This window comes from Heloderma suspectum, chromosome 5 (assembly GCF_057233095.1).
Source record: "Heloderma suspectum isolate Gila_16-S chromosome 5, 16-S_ref, whole genome shotgun sequence".
Lineage (NCBI taxonomy): Eukaryota > Metazoa > Chordata > Lepidosauria > Squamata > Helodermatidae > Heloderma > Heloderma suspectum.
In genome coordinates, this window is record NC_139462.1 from 15881399 (window position 1) to 15899540 (window position 18142).

Here is an 18142-nt window from a genome sequence, read left to right on the forward strand (position 1 = left end):
CCCCCGTTTTGCGTTCACCACAATGCAGGTGTGTGCGTGGGGGGGGGGAGTGTAGTATCTAGCCAATGGGAAGAGGCAGAGGCAGTGCTGAGCCAAAATCTGTCCTACAGTTTCCTGAAAGTTTTCTTTTCCCATGAAAGAGGCTTCCATTGTTCTGCCTCATTGTCAGGGTGTTTTATAATTCTTTTTTGTGGCGCTTTTGAGCTTACCCAATTGCTGCTACCCTGCCCTCCCGGGCTGCCTGCACCTCCTGATCTGAAAAGGCTGTATGGAGTAATTACCTCACGACGCCTTCCACTGGGCTTTAATTGAAATGAAGGAAGCTGAGGAGGCTACAGGCTGCCAGAGAGATGATTGTACAATGAAAACCAGGACATTTGCACTCATTCCTCAGCCACTTCCTAAGTGAGGTAAGCCCAGGTAACCCAAACTCAACTCATGAGAATTCCTCCAAAATTTCTTCACCACTGAATTTCTTTTTGAATGCAATTTCTTTTCTGTCAAATTAAATAAGCATAGTTGAACAAATGTGGAAGAAATTTTCGGCACAGCACTAGTGCCCATGTGGCAGCATCTTCTCCACATACCATATTCAGGAGAAGGAGGAGGCAAGCCCTGATTGTGCTGAGGATCAGGGTCCTGAGAAGATCCAGGAAGAGGCCTAGCCACCAGGTCCACTATAAAACCATCAGTCCCTAGCTGCCTTTTGCTGGTGTAATGGCTCTGTGAAGAAGCTCCTCCCCATTTAGATTCTGCTGGACATCTTGCCTGCTGTGCCAGCCTCCTGACTGTGCCCTTGCACTCACCATTCAGTTCCTCCTGGCGAGCTCCCTGGCTGACCCAAGCCTCTTGCACAGAGCCTCTCCAGCCATTGGTGACCTCCTGCCCAAGTGGACACCCTAAAGCCAGTGCTTTACTTGTCCCCATAGGAGGAAATGGCAATTATTCACTATTGGGAGAAAGTAAAGAGGGGCATTTAAGGACATTGTTGAACAGCTATGGCCCATAGGAGCAGGCTTGAATAACCCCATCCTGGGTACTGTTCCTCCCACATGAATATAATGAAATGTTGAGAACTGGCAGAGATAGATTATTAATAAAAGAATACAAGTGGGACCTGCAACAAAACATTTGATTGTGAGCTGCTGCTTCACACAAAGCTTTTATCCCGCTATTGAGATGGCTCACACACGGATGTTTGTGGGCCCTTTATATGATGTCATGAACCTCCTGGGCGTCTACTACACTAAATGACCTTTATTCCGTATTTAAATAGATCAGAGAGAATGAGGTATCAAATTACCCTGCTTCTGTTCCGCTTGAGTTCCATTCGTGAAAAAGGAAAAGCTGCAAGAAGAGGAGCTAGATCAATGAAACATACAGAAGACTAAGATAAGGTGGAGAAGGAGAGGAAATGGGGAGGGGGGAAGGCAACTGCATGTAAAGAGAGTCCATCGTGATCCTGCATTTAAAACAGAAGCAGAAAGTCTGTTTTAAATGCGGGATTTTAGGCCAGTGTAGAGATGCTCTGTGTCTCTGAGCCTTGGCACCAATGAGGGGGAATTTCCCAATCCCTCAGAATGCTGATGGGATTATTTAGTAATGATGCCTCTTGTTAGAAAGGCAATTAGCAGAGAAAAACAAAAAGGCAAAACAAAATGTGTGTTTACCAGTCCCACATGCACACAGCCTATCTTAGCACAATAAAAGGAAACCACAAGCTTCGTCAATGAAGGAAAGAAAACAGTTTTACTCACAAATATTCTTGCATATACAATGCAGGTACATCATAGAGTTTCAAAAGAGTTTGTTCAATCCGGTGTTCCATTACACCAGCAGGAGCAAGAGAGCAAAACACATGTGATCTCAGCAATGATGGAAGTCAGGGTGGGGGGAGGAAGGAGAGTAGGAAAATAAAACAATCACAGGAAACCACACTGTAGGTTGTAGAGATCCTACGGCTAGCTATGCCCCAAATTCCCATGAATTAACTAACAGCAACACTGTCTCCTTCCAGTAACTGGCAGACAAGAGTGCAATATTCCCAACAAAGGCAAGGGATCTGCTCCCTCCTTGCAAGGCTCTCGAAGGCTGAGGGCTAGCGAGGCAGGTTTCCCTGCCTTTCTTCCGAGCTTGTACAGGCACAGTCTAACTTACTAGGGTGTCAGAGACCCGCTATCAGAGAAGAATATGTCTCCACTCGACCAGGAGGAGAGCAGGGAAATGTAATTCACTGGCAGCCAGGCTCAAAAAGAGTTGCCTCTCCCCCTCTAATTTAGCGCATCTTCCAATTTGGCCGACCACCTGATGATCTGCCAGGGCTCTTGCTCACCCATACAGCACACAGCTGAGGCTCAGGTTAAGTGACTTGCTGGGCTGTGTGCACCTTCACTCCCCCTCCCTACCCCACATGAGCACACACATGCAAGTTCTCAGATTACTGACTGCTGAGGGGGGGCTCCCCCTTTGGGGTATGTGTGTGTCTTTAGAAGTTATATACTTCTGCATTTCTTGCATTTCCTCGTGGCATGCAGAATCTGGCTCTGTTTTGCTTCCAAAGTGATTGGCACGGACCAACCAAGATCACTATTAGAGAGAACAAGTGGGACCTGCAACAAAATGCTGCAGTGTGAGGTGCTCCTGTTCAGGATATTCCATTCCATTCCCCTTCCCACCCTGCCTGTTGACATCCTGAGCACTGCATCCTGTACTAGTTGCAGTCTCCAGACCACCTTAGAGCTTACCTGCGTGTTGTATCTCTATTGGCTGGCCCCTGTCCTATTGGACTTACTTGAGAATTGGACCTCATAACCTAAACTAGTATTGAAGTACATATATTTTCCTGAATCAAAGATTGGAAACCATGCACTTTTCTACAGAGCATAGTGGAGATCTCTTCCACTATGTTAGTTCAGATAACAGGACTTTGGAGTTCTCTTTATTTTTGATACGTTGCACATGCTTCTTTTACAATTGATCTGGCAGATCTAATATTTGAGACCCAGGCCCAGCTCAATTGCACAAGTACCCCAAGATTAACACAGCAGCAGCAATTTTGTAGGGGTGAATTCAGCTAATTACTAAGTAATCGGAGAAGAGGACCCCAATATCCAGATTTATTCTATGCCACATGGTATCCTTTTCCTACAAACATTGAGGAAATCTCCAGAAGATCAGCTCTTCCAGATCACTGCCAGACAATATTAATTTTTTAATCAGGAGACATGACCTAAACATTATACTTAGTTATTCAAATGCTCTTACAACCTAATGTACCTTATTTATTTTTTTCATGTACACTTTATGTTTCATGTAAATCCCTTATTGTGTCTTCGTAATTGGAATATATCACTAAAAATTAAAGTTAAGAAAAAAAAGAGAAAAAAGTGTTGTAATCCTGCCCACCAGCAGAGTTTTCGAAGAACGGGGTTTTCCTCCCTGACTAGTAAGCCAGCTTTAGCTTGTGGTTTCATTATGTCCGGCCAGACTGTACACTGCTGTAAGCACTAGTCACTTGTAACCTACGCTGGTAATTTAGGAAAATCCGTGTGCTAAATTTCCACGCACCACTTCTGGGCTGAGGGGTACACTTCTGAGGTGGTTGAAGGAAAGGATTAAGGATGAAGACCTCTTGGATGTTCTGTGGAGCTCTGGCAGTCTTCTGGGGAGCTATTCTTGGATCAGGTATGCATGCAATACTTACTTCACACATAATTGAAAGCAATTCACAACAAATGTGTAAGCTAGGAAGGTGTTTTTGTGCCAGATAGAAATTGCCATTGTCTTAACTGGCGCATACATTCTTACCTGGAAGGGCCAGACTGGATGTTTTTTTTTAAAGTCAGGAGTGGATCCGGATGTGGTCATATTTGGAGCAGAGCCATTAAAATCAATGGGATCAAAGTTAGTCATTACTAATTTATGGGATCAAGTTACAGGAACACGTTAGTCATGACTAAGTTAGGTCCCATTGATTTCAATGGGTCTACTCTAAGTATGACTAAATCTGGATCCAACCCAATGGCTGCAGGGAGGGGGTGCTTGTTCTATCCTGAGAGAGTGCTTTGAAATTGGGGACGTGACCATATATACTGACAAATGTTGTGCACCATTGGACCTTAAAAAAAAAAATAACCATCACAAGGTGTTCACTAACAATAAAGCATTTGCTTTGCTGTTTATGGGGTAATCTAGAACTGCCTTCTTGAGCTGTTTTGATTCCTTTCCAAGCAGGCAAGCTTATGTAGTGGATTCCTTCCTATAATTTGAATGTTAAGACGCCTTGAAGTTCACTGGTATGGCTGCCACCATTCATACCAATTTCTGTTCTAACTTGATTATTAGTAATAATACTTCCTAGGCCATTTTTCATGATGCAAATCATTTTACAATATTTATTACGTTCACAGACGTTATCAGAAAATGTGACTGAATTCAAGGGCTTAGATATGGGAAAGGAACCAGACCAGGAATAAATGAACCCAGCATGAGCTCAGGAATGACCATGGTAAATGCAATGTTGTGGAAAGGGGTTCTAGTGAAGTGGAGAGAGATATAGTCAGAGCAGGGTTGCCACGTACTTCCTGGCAGGAATCCTGTGCCTTTAACAGCTGGATGATAGGGAATTATCTCCCTGATGAGGCCTGTCTGGCACCCACACGGTTATCTTTTCAGCACCAGGTTAAAATTGCCCTCTTCTCTCAGGCATATGGCAGCATATAATGAGTTTTTAATCAGGTCCTGGACTGTCTTTGGCTGATTGTTTTAAAACTGTTTTTAGATATATGTTGTCTGTTTTTATGTACATGGTTTTTATACTTTGTATAATGTATTTTAATGGTTTTAAATTTTGTGAATCGCCCAGAGAGCTTCGGCTATTGGGCGGTATAGAAATGTTTGTAATGAATGAATGAATGAATGAATGAATAATAGGCAGAAACTGAATTAGTGACGTCTTTCCCTATCTTTGCATCTCAAAGAAGATAGCCTTACTGATGTTCATCATCTTTAAAAAAAAGATAAATCTGTTGAATTTCTGCATCTTTTAGAATTGTTGCGCGCACACACACAGTAGTATCCAGTGTTACCCCTATGTAGACTAGACCCATTGAAGTGAATGGGACAGAAGTTAGTTGAGACTGACTTAAGTCTCATTAATTTCAGTGGGTCTATTCTACTTAGGACTAACGTTGGATACTACCCAGAACAGCCCTGTCAGGAAAATAAGGGTGGCAACCTTAGGCTGGTACAAGTGGTGGGATAGGCTGGGATGAAATGAGGTTGGGGGGGGGGAGTAGAACAGACCCAAGATTTGCTCATCTTGCTTTGCTCTGCTCAGTTAAGAGTGAGGGAATCTGTTATGGAATTAAAGAGAAGTGGAGCACCTGTTTTGCACGCAGAAGATCCCCAGATTCAATCCCTGAATCAAGTTCAAAAGAACCACCAGTAGCAGGGCTGGGAAAGATCTTTGCTTGAAACCATGGATTGTGGCCACCAGCCGGAATAAGACAGTATCAGGCTAGAGCCTATATAAACCAAAGGTTTGACTCAGCATACGACAGCTTCAGATACTTATATATGTTCATACAATCCAATGATCAGCCTGCTATATAAAAATATCTGTCCCTGAAAATGCCACCTTGAAGGCCTCGGGTTTCAGCTTCCTTCGTAGCGACCTAAATTTGGCTTCTAGTATCTTTCAGCTGCAAATCTCAATATTACTGGTGCACAGACGTACCACAACGAAACAACTCAATCCACGTCATTTGGTCATGATTGCAGGAGACATGTGATAAATAGGTGTATCCTAAACATGGGTTATGGTTGTTAAGATTGGGGTTTTTTTAACATTTTACTATGTCTTTATTTGTTTGGGATTTTTGTTTTCTTAATGTTTGTCAACTGCTTTGATTGGTTCCAGAAAGTGGTATAGAAAAGCTTTCAACAAAATAAAGAAATCCAACGTCTGGCAAAATGGCATTGAAGAATCTTCATATTTTTGTTTCTTATTTAAACCCTTTGTTTATTTTAAGCTTTCTACGGGCTAGAGCAAGATGAAGAGAAGGTTCTGGTTGATAACAAGTGCCAATGTGTAAAAGTGACATCGAAATTTGTCCCTTCTAAAGACAATCCAAACGATGAAATCTTGGAAAGAAACATTCGCATCATGTAAGTGGTAGCTTAACACAGCCCCCCTTCCCACCACTTTTTTTCCTGCTATATATATATGCACAACCAACATAGGCATAACCATAGAATGGGACAAGAGAGATGGCACATGGCCTGTCTTTAATTGGGGAAGAAGCAACATCTTCTCCTTTTATGTGCAGTTCCATGGGGACAAAGGAAGAGCGAGCAGGATCCTGTTCTTGAGAACCCTCCCAAAGTCTCCCTCACCCCCCAAGCTCTTTGTCTATTTCACTTCATATTTTGCAACAAAAGTTGTCAAGAGTCTTGTGACACTTTAAAAACCAACAGATTTGTTGTGGATAAATTCATGAGATCTAGGGTGCTTCCAGATGATAATTTCAGTGTGCTGGCAGCCTGCCTCCCTCACAGAATTTTACAGCGAGGGGTCAAGATGACATCATCTTCCATTCGTAACCCTCCTGAGTTTTCCCGCCACTTCTCCCATCTTTTTCCTTACTGCAGAAAATCCATTAAGGAGAAAAAGATGGAATAGCTGCACCATGCCTCCTGATTGGTAATGCTATGTGTCCTCCATCTGGAAGCATCCCTAGAAGTAGTAGAGATTTTACTGACAGTTAAGCTGGATACGTTTGCAAGAGCTAAACTGCGATGTCGTATCAACAGCTGTTGATAAATCTAGTCTTTGAGATGCCACAAGGCTCCTTGCTCTCTTTGTCCAAGGTTCTCCACCGCTAATTCTTCTCCTGACTCTAAAATCATACAGAAGGCCATTTCGCCACACATTCTGCTACACTTTTACCATATATCTGCACCTGTAAAATCCTTTTTAACCACCTGGCAGGATCCTACATTACAGGTGTCCCAGAGTATGAGAGAACTCACACACCTTGGGATAGCTTGATCATCTGTATGGGCTCACTGGTTGGCTTGGCCATAACAAAATGGAGTTTTCTTGACACCTCAGATGTCAGGCCTGGTAGATTGGCACATAAAGCCTCACATGGGGCTACCATAGCCAACCAATCCTGGGTACTGTTCTGCAGCAGGGGTGTCGAAGCTTTTTCAGCCTGAGGCCCAAGTTCCATTTCAGAGAAGCTCTCAGGGGCCTCATTTCAGTGGTGAGTAGGGCGGAAGGCAAAAGGGGCAGAGCCAAAATATCAGCATATATTTGCTTAAAGCTCGTGTTGCCAGTAACTACGCCTTAGGAGAGGCATTTCAACCTTATAGGATGGGGGGTGGGGTGCAAAATTTGGGAAACCACGAAGCCTTCAGTGATCAGGGAAGATGGGGTGGGGCCAGGGGAAGGGGGGTGGCCTTCTGGGGAATCCCGGAGGGCTGGATTAGGACCCCAGGTAGGCCAGATTTGGCCTGCGGGCCTGAGATTCAACAGCCCTGGTCTGCAGGAAGAGAGTTGACTGGAGGACTAGGACACTAATGACAGAGACACATCTCAGACTCGCGGTTGCCCACTTCTCACAGTCATTACTCCTTTCTGACATCCAATTTGTTTTCACAGGTGTTACCCTACTGGCAGCAGAGGCTGGTGGCTCCAAAGTCAGTGGGGTGGTGAATCCACTATGGGTTTCAGTTAGAACCAGTCAGAACTCTAAAGGAGCTCTCCAAGGTGCTTCCACACCTTGGATAGCTCCTTTAGACTTCTGACTGAAACCCGGAATGGATTCACTGCCCCACTGACATCAGAGCCACCAGCCTCCACTGCCTACTAGTGCTGTGACCCTTGCTAGCATTTTATCCACAGCCTTGCTCTGTTGAAGCTATATGTGCATTATGGCCATGACAACATCTCAAAATGAATGGGGAAAAGACATAACCTGTCACTCTAGAGCAATAATAGCCATGTTTTTCATAGAATCATAGAATAGGAGGGTTGGAAGGGGCCTATAAGACCATCAAGTCCAACCCCCTGCTCAATGCAGGAATCCAAGGCAAAGCATCCCTGACAAGTGGCTGTCCAGCCTCGTCTTGGATGCCTCCAGCGTGGGAGAGCCCACTACCTCCCTAAGTAATTGGTTCCATTGTCGTATTGCTCTAACACTCAGGACGTTTTTCCTGATGCTCAGACGGAATCTGGCTTCCTGGAATTTGAGCCCATTATTCTCTGTCCTGCACTCTGGGATGATCGAGAAGAGATCCTGGCCTTCCTCCCTGTGACAATCTTTCAAGTACTCGAAGAGCGCTATCCTGTCTCCCCTCAGTCTTCTCTTCTCAAGGCTAAACATGCCCAGGTCCTTCAGTCTCTCCTCATAGGGCTTTGTGTGTTCATTTGTTTTTATTGCATTTCATGTGAACAAACTGGTTTGTATCCTTTCTCTTTTCCCTCTCCAGAGTCCCTCTCACAGCCAGGGAGAACATCTCTGACCCGACTTCGCCCATGAGAACCAGATTTGTCTACAAGCTCTCCAAGCTGTAAGGGCTTCTCGTGACTGTACTTAGGTCTAAATTGCATTGCAGCTGTAGTGGACTAGTACAATGCATTTGTACGTTGTGGCTGCAGCTGGGCATACAGCTGAAATGGTGCCACCCATGGCTTGCGCCAAGGCAGCTATATTGGCATTCTGCCCAAGGCAAGCGGGGGCAGGGTATCCCATTAGGCATCTTAGCAGTTTCAGCTCCGTTATTACTGCATAATATCTGGCAGTGTTCCAGGTACAAGTCATAGTGGTGCCACATCACCCTTGAGCCGACTCATAACCCTGGTGCTACGTGCAACTTCTCAACTTGTCACAAAAGCACCTGCACTGCAGGTGTTGCAGCCAATCAGGGTGCAAACATCATAATACTTTGAGAATGCTGGGTCAGACTCAAGGTAGAATTGCATGTTATGTGCAAACAAAAAGCTCTGATGGATTCTTAAGCAGTGTCAACGCAAAGTGCCCTACACAACAGTGTAGGGCACTTTGGAGCACAGAAGCAGCAAGGCAGGAAGTTTAATTGTTCCCCCTCCCACCACTTTTCTGATTAAAATTGCCTCCCCGAGCCATTTTCCCACTTTGCAAACATGTGTCTGGACCCCCATGGAGGGGGGATGTCACCGTGCTCATCCCCAATTAGGAGCTAGAACAACTGCGCGGGACTTTCAGCTTTCATATAAGAAACCATTTTTTTTAAAGGGGAATGGTTGTCCATCTCAGTCCCTGGACCTTAAGATGGTGACATTTCCACAAATGGCCAGCTGTAAAATGCGGGCAAATTTCACAGCAATCCAAGAACAGATGACAAGCGAGTGAAACTTTGTGAAATCATTTGGCAATCGCAAAAAAAGAGAGCCCACGTTCAGGATGCGTCTCTCACTGTGGAACCCTTGGTAGTGTTATAGAGCTACTTTGGCTGGATCTGTCGCAGCTTTGTCCAACCTGAAGCCCTCCAGATGTGTTGGACAACAACTCTCAGCATCCCCCCAGCTTGCTGGGGGAGGGTGCTGGGAGTTGTACTCCAACACATCTGCAAGGTTCCAGGCTGGGAAAGGCTCATCTGTTGGCTAACACTTCTCTGTGGCTCTCTTGTCTTTCAGATGTGGGAAATGTGACTCAGAGGGTACCAACCAGGAGCAGCAAGACAGGGTTGGGCTGAGCAGTCTGTGCAACAACCCTGATGAACCTTGCTACACCTACGACAGGAATAAATGCTACACCGCATCATGCCTGTTCTCCAACGGTGGAAAAACTGAGCCCATTGAGACAGCCTTGACCCCTGAATCATGCTACGCTGATTAGAGAGGAGCAAACTATATTGTAGGGCCTTATGGGACACCATGCAAACCTGCATTGGCTAAGCACAAATAATTCTGGGAACTGTGGTTTGGTGAGGGTGCTGAGAATTCACTGTTAGAGTTCCTGAGTAACCCTCACAAAACTACAGATCTCTTGGGTGACTTTTAAGTCTGTGACGTAGATATGTCCATATTCTCCTCTATGTTTAAAGTAAAAAAAATAAATCTCTATCTGCATGAGCAGAATGCTCTTCTGTTATTTCTTCCACTTTATAGAACTATTCCTTTCTCGTTATCATCTGCATTATTTACTGCTCCTCCTTAGCACATATGATCAATAAAAGTTACCTTTAATTATCTCTACACTCACTTCATTGGAACTAAACATTGCAAGTTAGACACTGGGCTTTTCTACATGAAGCATTTACCATGCACTCATAATTTCCTACTCATGGTTGTTTATGGGTTCTTTAGACAACAACATGACCCTCCAGTTTTGCTTCAGTGTCTAACCAGCACTTTCAACAAGTTTTTTTAGAGCTGGGAAAATGCAGCATTTAATTGTGAACACAAAGAAAGTGCGACTTCCCCTTGTGTATTTGCATTATTCCACTATACCACAGTGCCACCTAGAGGTTATGTAGTGGGAAAGCAGGAAAGAAAACACTCTTCGTGTAGTGCTCAGATCTCAATTCTGCGATGAAACCAATAGTAGATACAGCATTAACAGCCGATTAACAATCCAATGTAGAAAAGCTCATTGTGGGTGAGAACTCTAAGTGGTATGAAACTGGCATATTTCCACTGAAAGTACCAGAGTTACATCAAATTACATTTGAGGTGCTCCCAGATGGGCAGCTCCTAGCACTACCCAATCACTGCTCTTCTAATGTAAACTACATGCAGAACTGTGACTGACTTTCAACACTACCAGGGGTTTTGCACTTTTTCTGTAAGGACATCCTGCCATGTTCCATCCTCACTAGTGGGCTTGACATTGTTGTATGGAGGGGGAAGTGTTCATTCACCTACGTGCATCACTTTTTGCAACTTATTGCTTTTTTAATTGGTTTTTTATAAACTACTTAATTTGGGCAAAAGTGCATTTGTAATGTAAGCACTATGGAGCAATTACCTCAACAATTTAAAATGTTCTCAAGTGTTTTAGCAAAGAACTTTCAAGAAAGACAAAGGGAGGGTTAACAAATTGCTAAAATGGCGGTGATTGGGCAGACAGCAGGGTGGGGTTTTTAAATAGTTTTTTTTTAATTAGTGCTATAACTGTTTTTCATTTAAGCACTACTGCACAAATATGTTACACACGTGTGTGCGTGTGCGCACGCATGTGTCTATATATCTGAAAAGGTATTGTAGAACTCATTAGAAAATTGCTTAAATATAAAATGAAAACAATGAAAAAATGGCACCCACTGAAGGTGATCATTTCATCTTCCTGATACATCACTGCAGACATCAAACTACTCTTGGAAAAGGCAGAAGAATGTACTAAGGCAATATAAAGACACAAGCAAAGATGGCACTAATCTGCTGTTCTTTCCCAAAAAGTTGGATCTGTGGTGGGGGCGGGGTAGTCTGAGAAAAGATTGAAGAACAATAGGATGATGATTCAATGAAGGCAAAACGTAGATGCCCCGTAAAAAGTGAATGAAGCATGGGAATTCCATACCAAGGCTGCAATCCTATGCCGTTTTTCCTGGGGGTAAGACGCGTTGAAATCAATGGGACTTATTCTGGGTAGATATGTATAGGATTGTGTTGAAAAGGCCTAATGTGGAAGCACCCTTTATCCGACCATCCTTATTTAATGCAGGAGTTCCCAAAACACTTTTTTGCCAGCCTCTTTCCAGGGTTTTAGTCTTCCCCAAAGGAGGGGAAATGATCACCACATCCTGCAATTCATTGTAGTCATGCAGCAAGGAAATTCTAGTGCTACCCTCTTCCGGGGCAACAGGAAGTTCAGGCTAGCCACTGTACAGTCAGTTTCCTTTGTAGGAAAAAGAATTGTACATCATTGTATCTTTACAGTAATCCATTTATTTAGAAGTGTGCATATTGAGATCAGACATCACGCAGACGCATCAGCCAGCAAGCACGCAGACAGTGCTTGCTCCATAACAGTATCAAGCTCAGCTCTTTAAAATCCAAAATATTTCTCTCAAAGCCTCTCCTCACAAGTGTTTAGTTGACCTGGGGTGGTGGCGGGTGGAATTCCTCCCATGCTCCCTGTAAATTGGTATGACTCCTTGATGCATTCTAGCTGACTCAGGGTGAAGAGGTTTTGACCTAACCCTAAACAACTCTAAGGGTACAATCCTAGGCATGCTTAGACAGAAAAAAGTCCTACAACTCCCAGCATGCCCCAGCCAGCCATGCTGGCTGGGGAATCCTGGGTGCTGTACGACTTTTTTCTGTCTAAACATACATAGGATTGCACCCTAAATTGCTGCCAAATATCAAGTCATGACAACATGGGCCAAGATCTCTAGAAGAAGGCCTCCAAAGCTATATGAGTTGGGCTCTTGTGTCTTGGCAGGAGGGTTGGACAGTTGTATTGGTTTCTATTTGAATAATTTATTTTGATTCCTCTATTCACAAGGAAAGGCAAAACGTTCTGCAGATAGCTGGAAATCATCAGCAGGTATTGCCCAGATATTTACAAGCAGGCCCTAGTCCAAAGGATGCCACAGGCAAGGTGTGTCATTGGTGTCCCAGTCCCATTTGTTGAATTTTTGAAGGCATTATTTTTTAAAATGGCATTTGCAGCCCTTTCCATTCATTTGATGCACAATTTGCATGCATGATTAAAGTGGCATGCAAGGGTATGTAAACCTGTATTTATTCATACCATACCAACTGTTTATATTCTTTGCTTCAGCTGTAAGGAGGACAGGAAGTAGTTAGTCCATGGCAGGCACTTCCTGAGCTCCGTGCCCTAGGTTGCCTGCCCCTATCTGTCTGTCTGTCTGTCTGTCTATCTATTTATTAATTTCATTCATTTCATTTCATTTCATTTCTATACCGCCCAATCGCCAGAGCTCTCTGGGCGGTTCACAAAAATTAAAACCAAACAGCACACAATAAAACAATTTAAAATATATAGAACATTAAAACCACAATATAACAATACAACCGCAATAAAACCTAGCAGCAGTGCAGGAGTTTAAACTACAGATTTAAAACAGCAAAGCTAAAGGTCTAGAAAGCTAAAATGCTAAAATGCCTGGGAAAATAAAAAAGTCTTCACCTGGCGCTGAAAGGAATACAATGTAGGTGCCAGGTGAACCTCACCAGGGAGCTCGTTCCAGAGCCAGGGTGCCACAGCAGAAAAAGCCCTCCTCCTAGTAGCCACCCGCCTCACTTCCTTTGGCAGGGGCTCACAGAGAAGGGCTGCTGAGGATGATCTTAAGGTCCGGGCAGGCACATATGGGAGGAGGCGATCCTTCAGGTACCTGGCCCCAAGCCATTAAGGGCTTTGAATGTTAATACTAGCACTTTGAATCAGGCCCGGAAATACACCGGCAGCCAGTGCAGCTGGAAAAGTACTGGCGTAATATGAGCTCGCAGGCCAGTCCCTGTTAACAATCTTGCTGCCCTATTTTGGACCAGCTGAAGTTTCCGGACCATTTTCAAAGGCAGCCCCACGTATAACGCATTGCAGTAATCCAGCCGAGAAGTTATAAGAGCATGGTTAACTGTAGCTAGGCTATCTCTGTCCAGATAAGGGCGTAGTTGGTATACCAGCCTAAGCTGATAAAAAGTGCTCCGTGCCACTGAGTTCACCTGTGCCTCAAGTGACAGTTCTGGATCCAAGAGCACCCACAAAATACGAACCTGATCCTTTAGAGGGAGTGCCACCCCCTCCAGAACAGGTTGAATGTCACCTAGCCGGGCAGACGAACCACTCACCAACAGTATCTCCATCTTGCCTGGATTGAGTTTCAGTTTATTGGCCCACATCCAGTCCATTACCGTGCCCAGGCACTGATTCAGAACAGCCACTGCCTCACCTGGGTTTGATGAGAAAGAGAGGCAGAGCTGGGTGTCATCTGCATATTGATGGCACCTCAGCCCACACCTCCGGATAACCTCCCCCAGCGGTTTCACAAAGATGTTAAACAGCATAGGGGATAAAATAGAGCCCTGTGGAACCCCATGGCACAATTGCCATAGCACAGAGCAATAATCCCCCAGCACCACCTTCCGGAGTCGGCCATCCAAGTAGGGGCAGAACCACTGCAGTGCAGTGCAGTGCCTCCAACTCCCAGCCCAGACAACCTATCCAGAAGGATACCATGGTCGATGGTATCGTAAGCCGCTGAGAGGTCCAGGAGAATCAACAGGGTCGCACTACCCCTGTCCCTCTCACGGCAGAGGTCATCCCACAGGGCGACCAAGGCAGTTTCCGTTCCAAAAGCAGGCCTGAAGCCCGAGTGAAATGGATCTAGATAATCCGTTTCATTCAACAGTGCCTGGAGCTGTCCTGCAACCACCCACTCAAGCACCTTGCCCAGGGAGGGGATGTTGGCCACTGGCTCCTACTCTTGGCCCTGCTTTGAAGCCTACCTTTATAGCCATGCAGTGCGATTCTCTACATGCTACTCAGAAGTGAGCCTCATTGAGCTCGATAGCACCTACTCACAGGTCAATGAGGATAGGATTGTAACCGTAAGGGGTAGTCCTATGCATGCTTAAGATAGAAAAAAGTAATACAGCTCCCAGCATCCCCCAGCCAGCCATGCTAGGCTCTTGCTTTTAAACTTGTTTTTTAAAATGTATTCAAAAATGAAACAAATCCTCAGAATGTTGAATTCTGCATTCTATTCTAAAATGTACTTATTTGCAGTTGCAGAGCTGCAGAATAAAAATGAGAATAATCCTTATTGAAACAGGAGAGGATCAATGGAAGAGTCCCTTGTTGACCCAGGGCCTGTTTCCATGAGTGATTTACTCCAAACTGGCCGCATGTGGAGATTGTTAGGGGTACATGACATTGTAGCCATCCAGCAGCCACCCCAGAGCTTATCGCGGAAAACCTGGATTTCCTGAGACTGCTAATAGTCTAATTCTTTCCCCTAATTCAGCTTGTCTGTGCTTCTGTTGTGGTGTACACCAACCCTCCGAATTTACTCCAGTGAGTTAGCCCTGCCCAGAGGTGTGCCCTTCACCCTGGTCAAGGGGTGTTTCCCCAATGTTTTCCCCACCTGCGTTTCCCTGATGTTTCTGCCATTTCCCCACTGGCCACCAGAGTTCTTTTTTTTGGTTAAGTGAAGGATTAAACTGAAACACCACTTTAGCACTACGTAGTGAACCAGAAGGAAGCACTCCCATTCACCAGCCACCAACTGTATCGATTCTGGACGTTAAAGCTGTTACGCTATCAGGGGCTAAGGCTTACACTACTAGAAGAGCTGTGGGGTGAGGTGTACATATATAAGTTCCCAACCAGATCACAGTTCTAGAGGGAGTTACTGCAGAATCCTCAGTTGCACATTTAGAAGGCATCATTATCACTCGACAGCAAAAAAAGCCCCAGTTCTCCAGCAGCACCTCTGCCCCCACTCTCACTATCTCATTATAACACTATTATGCATTTCTTCCATCAATAGGCATACCCCCTATGTCAGCGCTATCACCCTATCACTCAATCGTGAAATAGCGCTAAGATGCATTTGCACCATCACGCGACAGCACATTAGTTCAGGGGGTCCTGCTAACTCCTGTTGTAGTCAATGTGGCTTGTTCCTGAAAGTGTGCTATCATGCATTTGTGCTATCACACGATAGTGCTATCATGCAATAGTGCATTATAAATACATAGTGCATTTATTCAGAGGTGCCTGCTAATGCAGAAGCCTGGTATTTAGAGGGAAAGGGGGAGAAATGGGCAGAATTGGGCATAGGTCCAGGAAGTCCACTCAGAAGTAACTCCCGTTGCGGTCAATGAGGCTGGTTCCCGAATTTACTGAGATTGCCATTAAGCCAAAAACACTAAGTACACCCAGGGTACATCACGTATTCATCTGGTGAAAGGCACAGTAACTCCCCTAATGGCTGTAAAGTGCTACTTCCAAAGCTATGTGTCTCTCATGTTTGGTTCAAGGCTTTTTGGGAGTAATTAATGCCAGCTTCAATCCTTTGCATCATCGCCTAACCAGGGGGGCAGGAGAAAGGGGAGTAGAGCCTGGAGGGGGGAGCCTCTTTTACTGGTTGAGCAGCCCCTGCCAGTCTGATGACATTCACTTCCAATCCCCCCATCCCGCCCGGAAGTATGTTTCTGTCAGCGACTTATAATGGTACGGTGCAGTCCTTCGTGGAGCCCTGCATGGAGTCATGTCGATTCCATGAAAAATCCTTCATTTGCTTCACCCTTCTGTTGTTGTGGAAACACAGCCTAAGTATCTGGAAATGGCACAAAAGGCCTGAGGCAACTAATCCAACTAGATCTCCTCAGACAAGGCTGAGTCATAGCAGGACTCAGGAGGAAACTGAGTCTGTTTCCCACCTCCCAGCTGAGCAGAGCAGAGCAGAGCAAGCTGCTCCAGCTGGTCCAGTGACTACAGAAGCAAGCAAGCTCCCAGAGAGCGAGCGACCAGAGCGACCAGAACAGGGGGAGCAAACAGGAGTTGGCCAGGGGAGTTGCAGTGGTAGAAGAGACAAAGGAGACAAAGGAGACAGAGGCTAAGAGGTAAGTGGGCTGCAGGAAGCCCAGGGGGCTGCCCTTTATCCTTCTGAGTGGCTGTGAGCTCACCAGGTGCTTCTGAGAGCTCCAACTGAATTGGGGGGGGGGCGAGGAAATTCCAGGAAATTCCTGACTTGTGTGACAGATAACTTCCTCCTACAGAAAGTAGAAGAAGGAACTAGAGGAGCGGCTATCCTTGACTTGATCCGAACCAACAGAGATTACTTAGTGGATAAAGTAGCAGTTACAGGAACTCTGGGGGAAAGCGACCATGTTGCACTTGAGTTCTTGGTTCTAAGGGAAGCAAAAGCCGAGTGTAGTCAAACGCGTACCCTGGATTTTAGGAAAGCTGATTTTAATAAACTCAGAACAATGATCAGTAAGGTCCCATGGCAAGTGACGCAAATGAGAAAAGGAGTCCAAGGTGGGTGGGAGCTTTTAAAAAAGGAAATTCTCAAGGCACAATTACAAACAATTCCAACAAGAAGAAAAGGTGGAAGACAACAGAAGAAGCCAATGTGGCTTCACAAAAAGCTTAGGGATGACCTGAAAACAAAAAAGGACACATATAGGAAGCGGAAAGAAGGCCAAGTAACAAAGGAAGAGTACAGGCAGGTAGCACAGAATTGCAGGGATGGTGTCAGGAAGGCTAAAGCTGAATGAGCTGAGGTTAGCGAGGGATGCTAAAAACAACAAAAAGGCTTTCTTCAGCTACGTGCATAGTAAAAGGCAGAGGAAAGAAATGGTTGTTCAGCTATTAAATAAGGATGGTAAAACGATAACAGGTGACAAAGAAAAGGCAGAGGTGCTCAATTCCTACTTTGGCTCAGTGTTGTCCCAAAAGAGGGTTTATGACTCCCCTGGCAAAGGCGAAGTACAGGCTGAAGGGCAGGATTGCAGCTTGAGATCGATAGGCATATGGTCAAGGAACACCTAATTACTTTGAATGAGTACTTTGAAATCTCCAGGGCCAGATGAACTGCACCCTAGAGTAATAAAGGAACTGGCAGAAGAACTCTCAGAACCGCTGTCTATTCTCTTCGAGAAATCATGGAGGACAGGGGAAGTGCCAGATGACTGGAGGAGGGCTAACGTTGTTCCTATCTTCAAAAAGGGTAAAAAGGAGGAACCTGGGAACTACAGACCAGTCAGTCTGACATCAATCCCTGGGAAAATTCTGGAGCAGATGATAAAGCAATCCATCTGGAAGCACCTTGAAAACAATGCAGTGATTACTCGAAGCCAACATGGATTTGTCAAAAACAAGTCCTGCCAGACGAATCTGATCTCATTTTTTGATCAAGTCACCTCCCTTGTGGACCGTGGGAATGCTGTAGACATCATATACCTCGACTTCAGCAAAGCTTTCGACAAAGTGCCCCATGATATCCTGATGAGCAAACTAGCTCAAAGTGGGCTAGATGAAACAACGATCCGGTGGATCCACAGTTGGCTACAGAATCGGACTCAAAGAGTGCTTATCAATGGGACCTTCTCAAACTGGGGAGAGGTAACGAACGGGGTACCACAGGGCTCAGTCCTGGGCCCACTGCTCTTCAACAT

General features: G+C 45.0%; 1 protein-coding gene across 1 annotated transcript; it reads left to right on the plus strand.

Moving 5' to 3' along the window:
* The first annotated feature begins 3474 nt into the window (after window positions 1-3474).
* Window positions 3475-10248, plus strand: JCHAIN (joining chain of multimeric IgA and IgM). Its single transcript, XM_084855385.1, has 4 exons — window positions 3475-3684; window positions 6033-6168; window positions 8497-8577; window positions 9683-10248. Exons 1-4 carry the CDS (start codon window positions 3621-3623, stop codon window positions 9882-9884), a joined length of 483 nt encoding a protein of 160 aa, XP_084711511.1. The 5' UTR covers window positions 3475-3620; the 3' UTR covers window positions 9885-10248.
* The last annotated feature ends 7894 nt before the right edge of the window (window positions 10249-18142 follow it).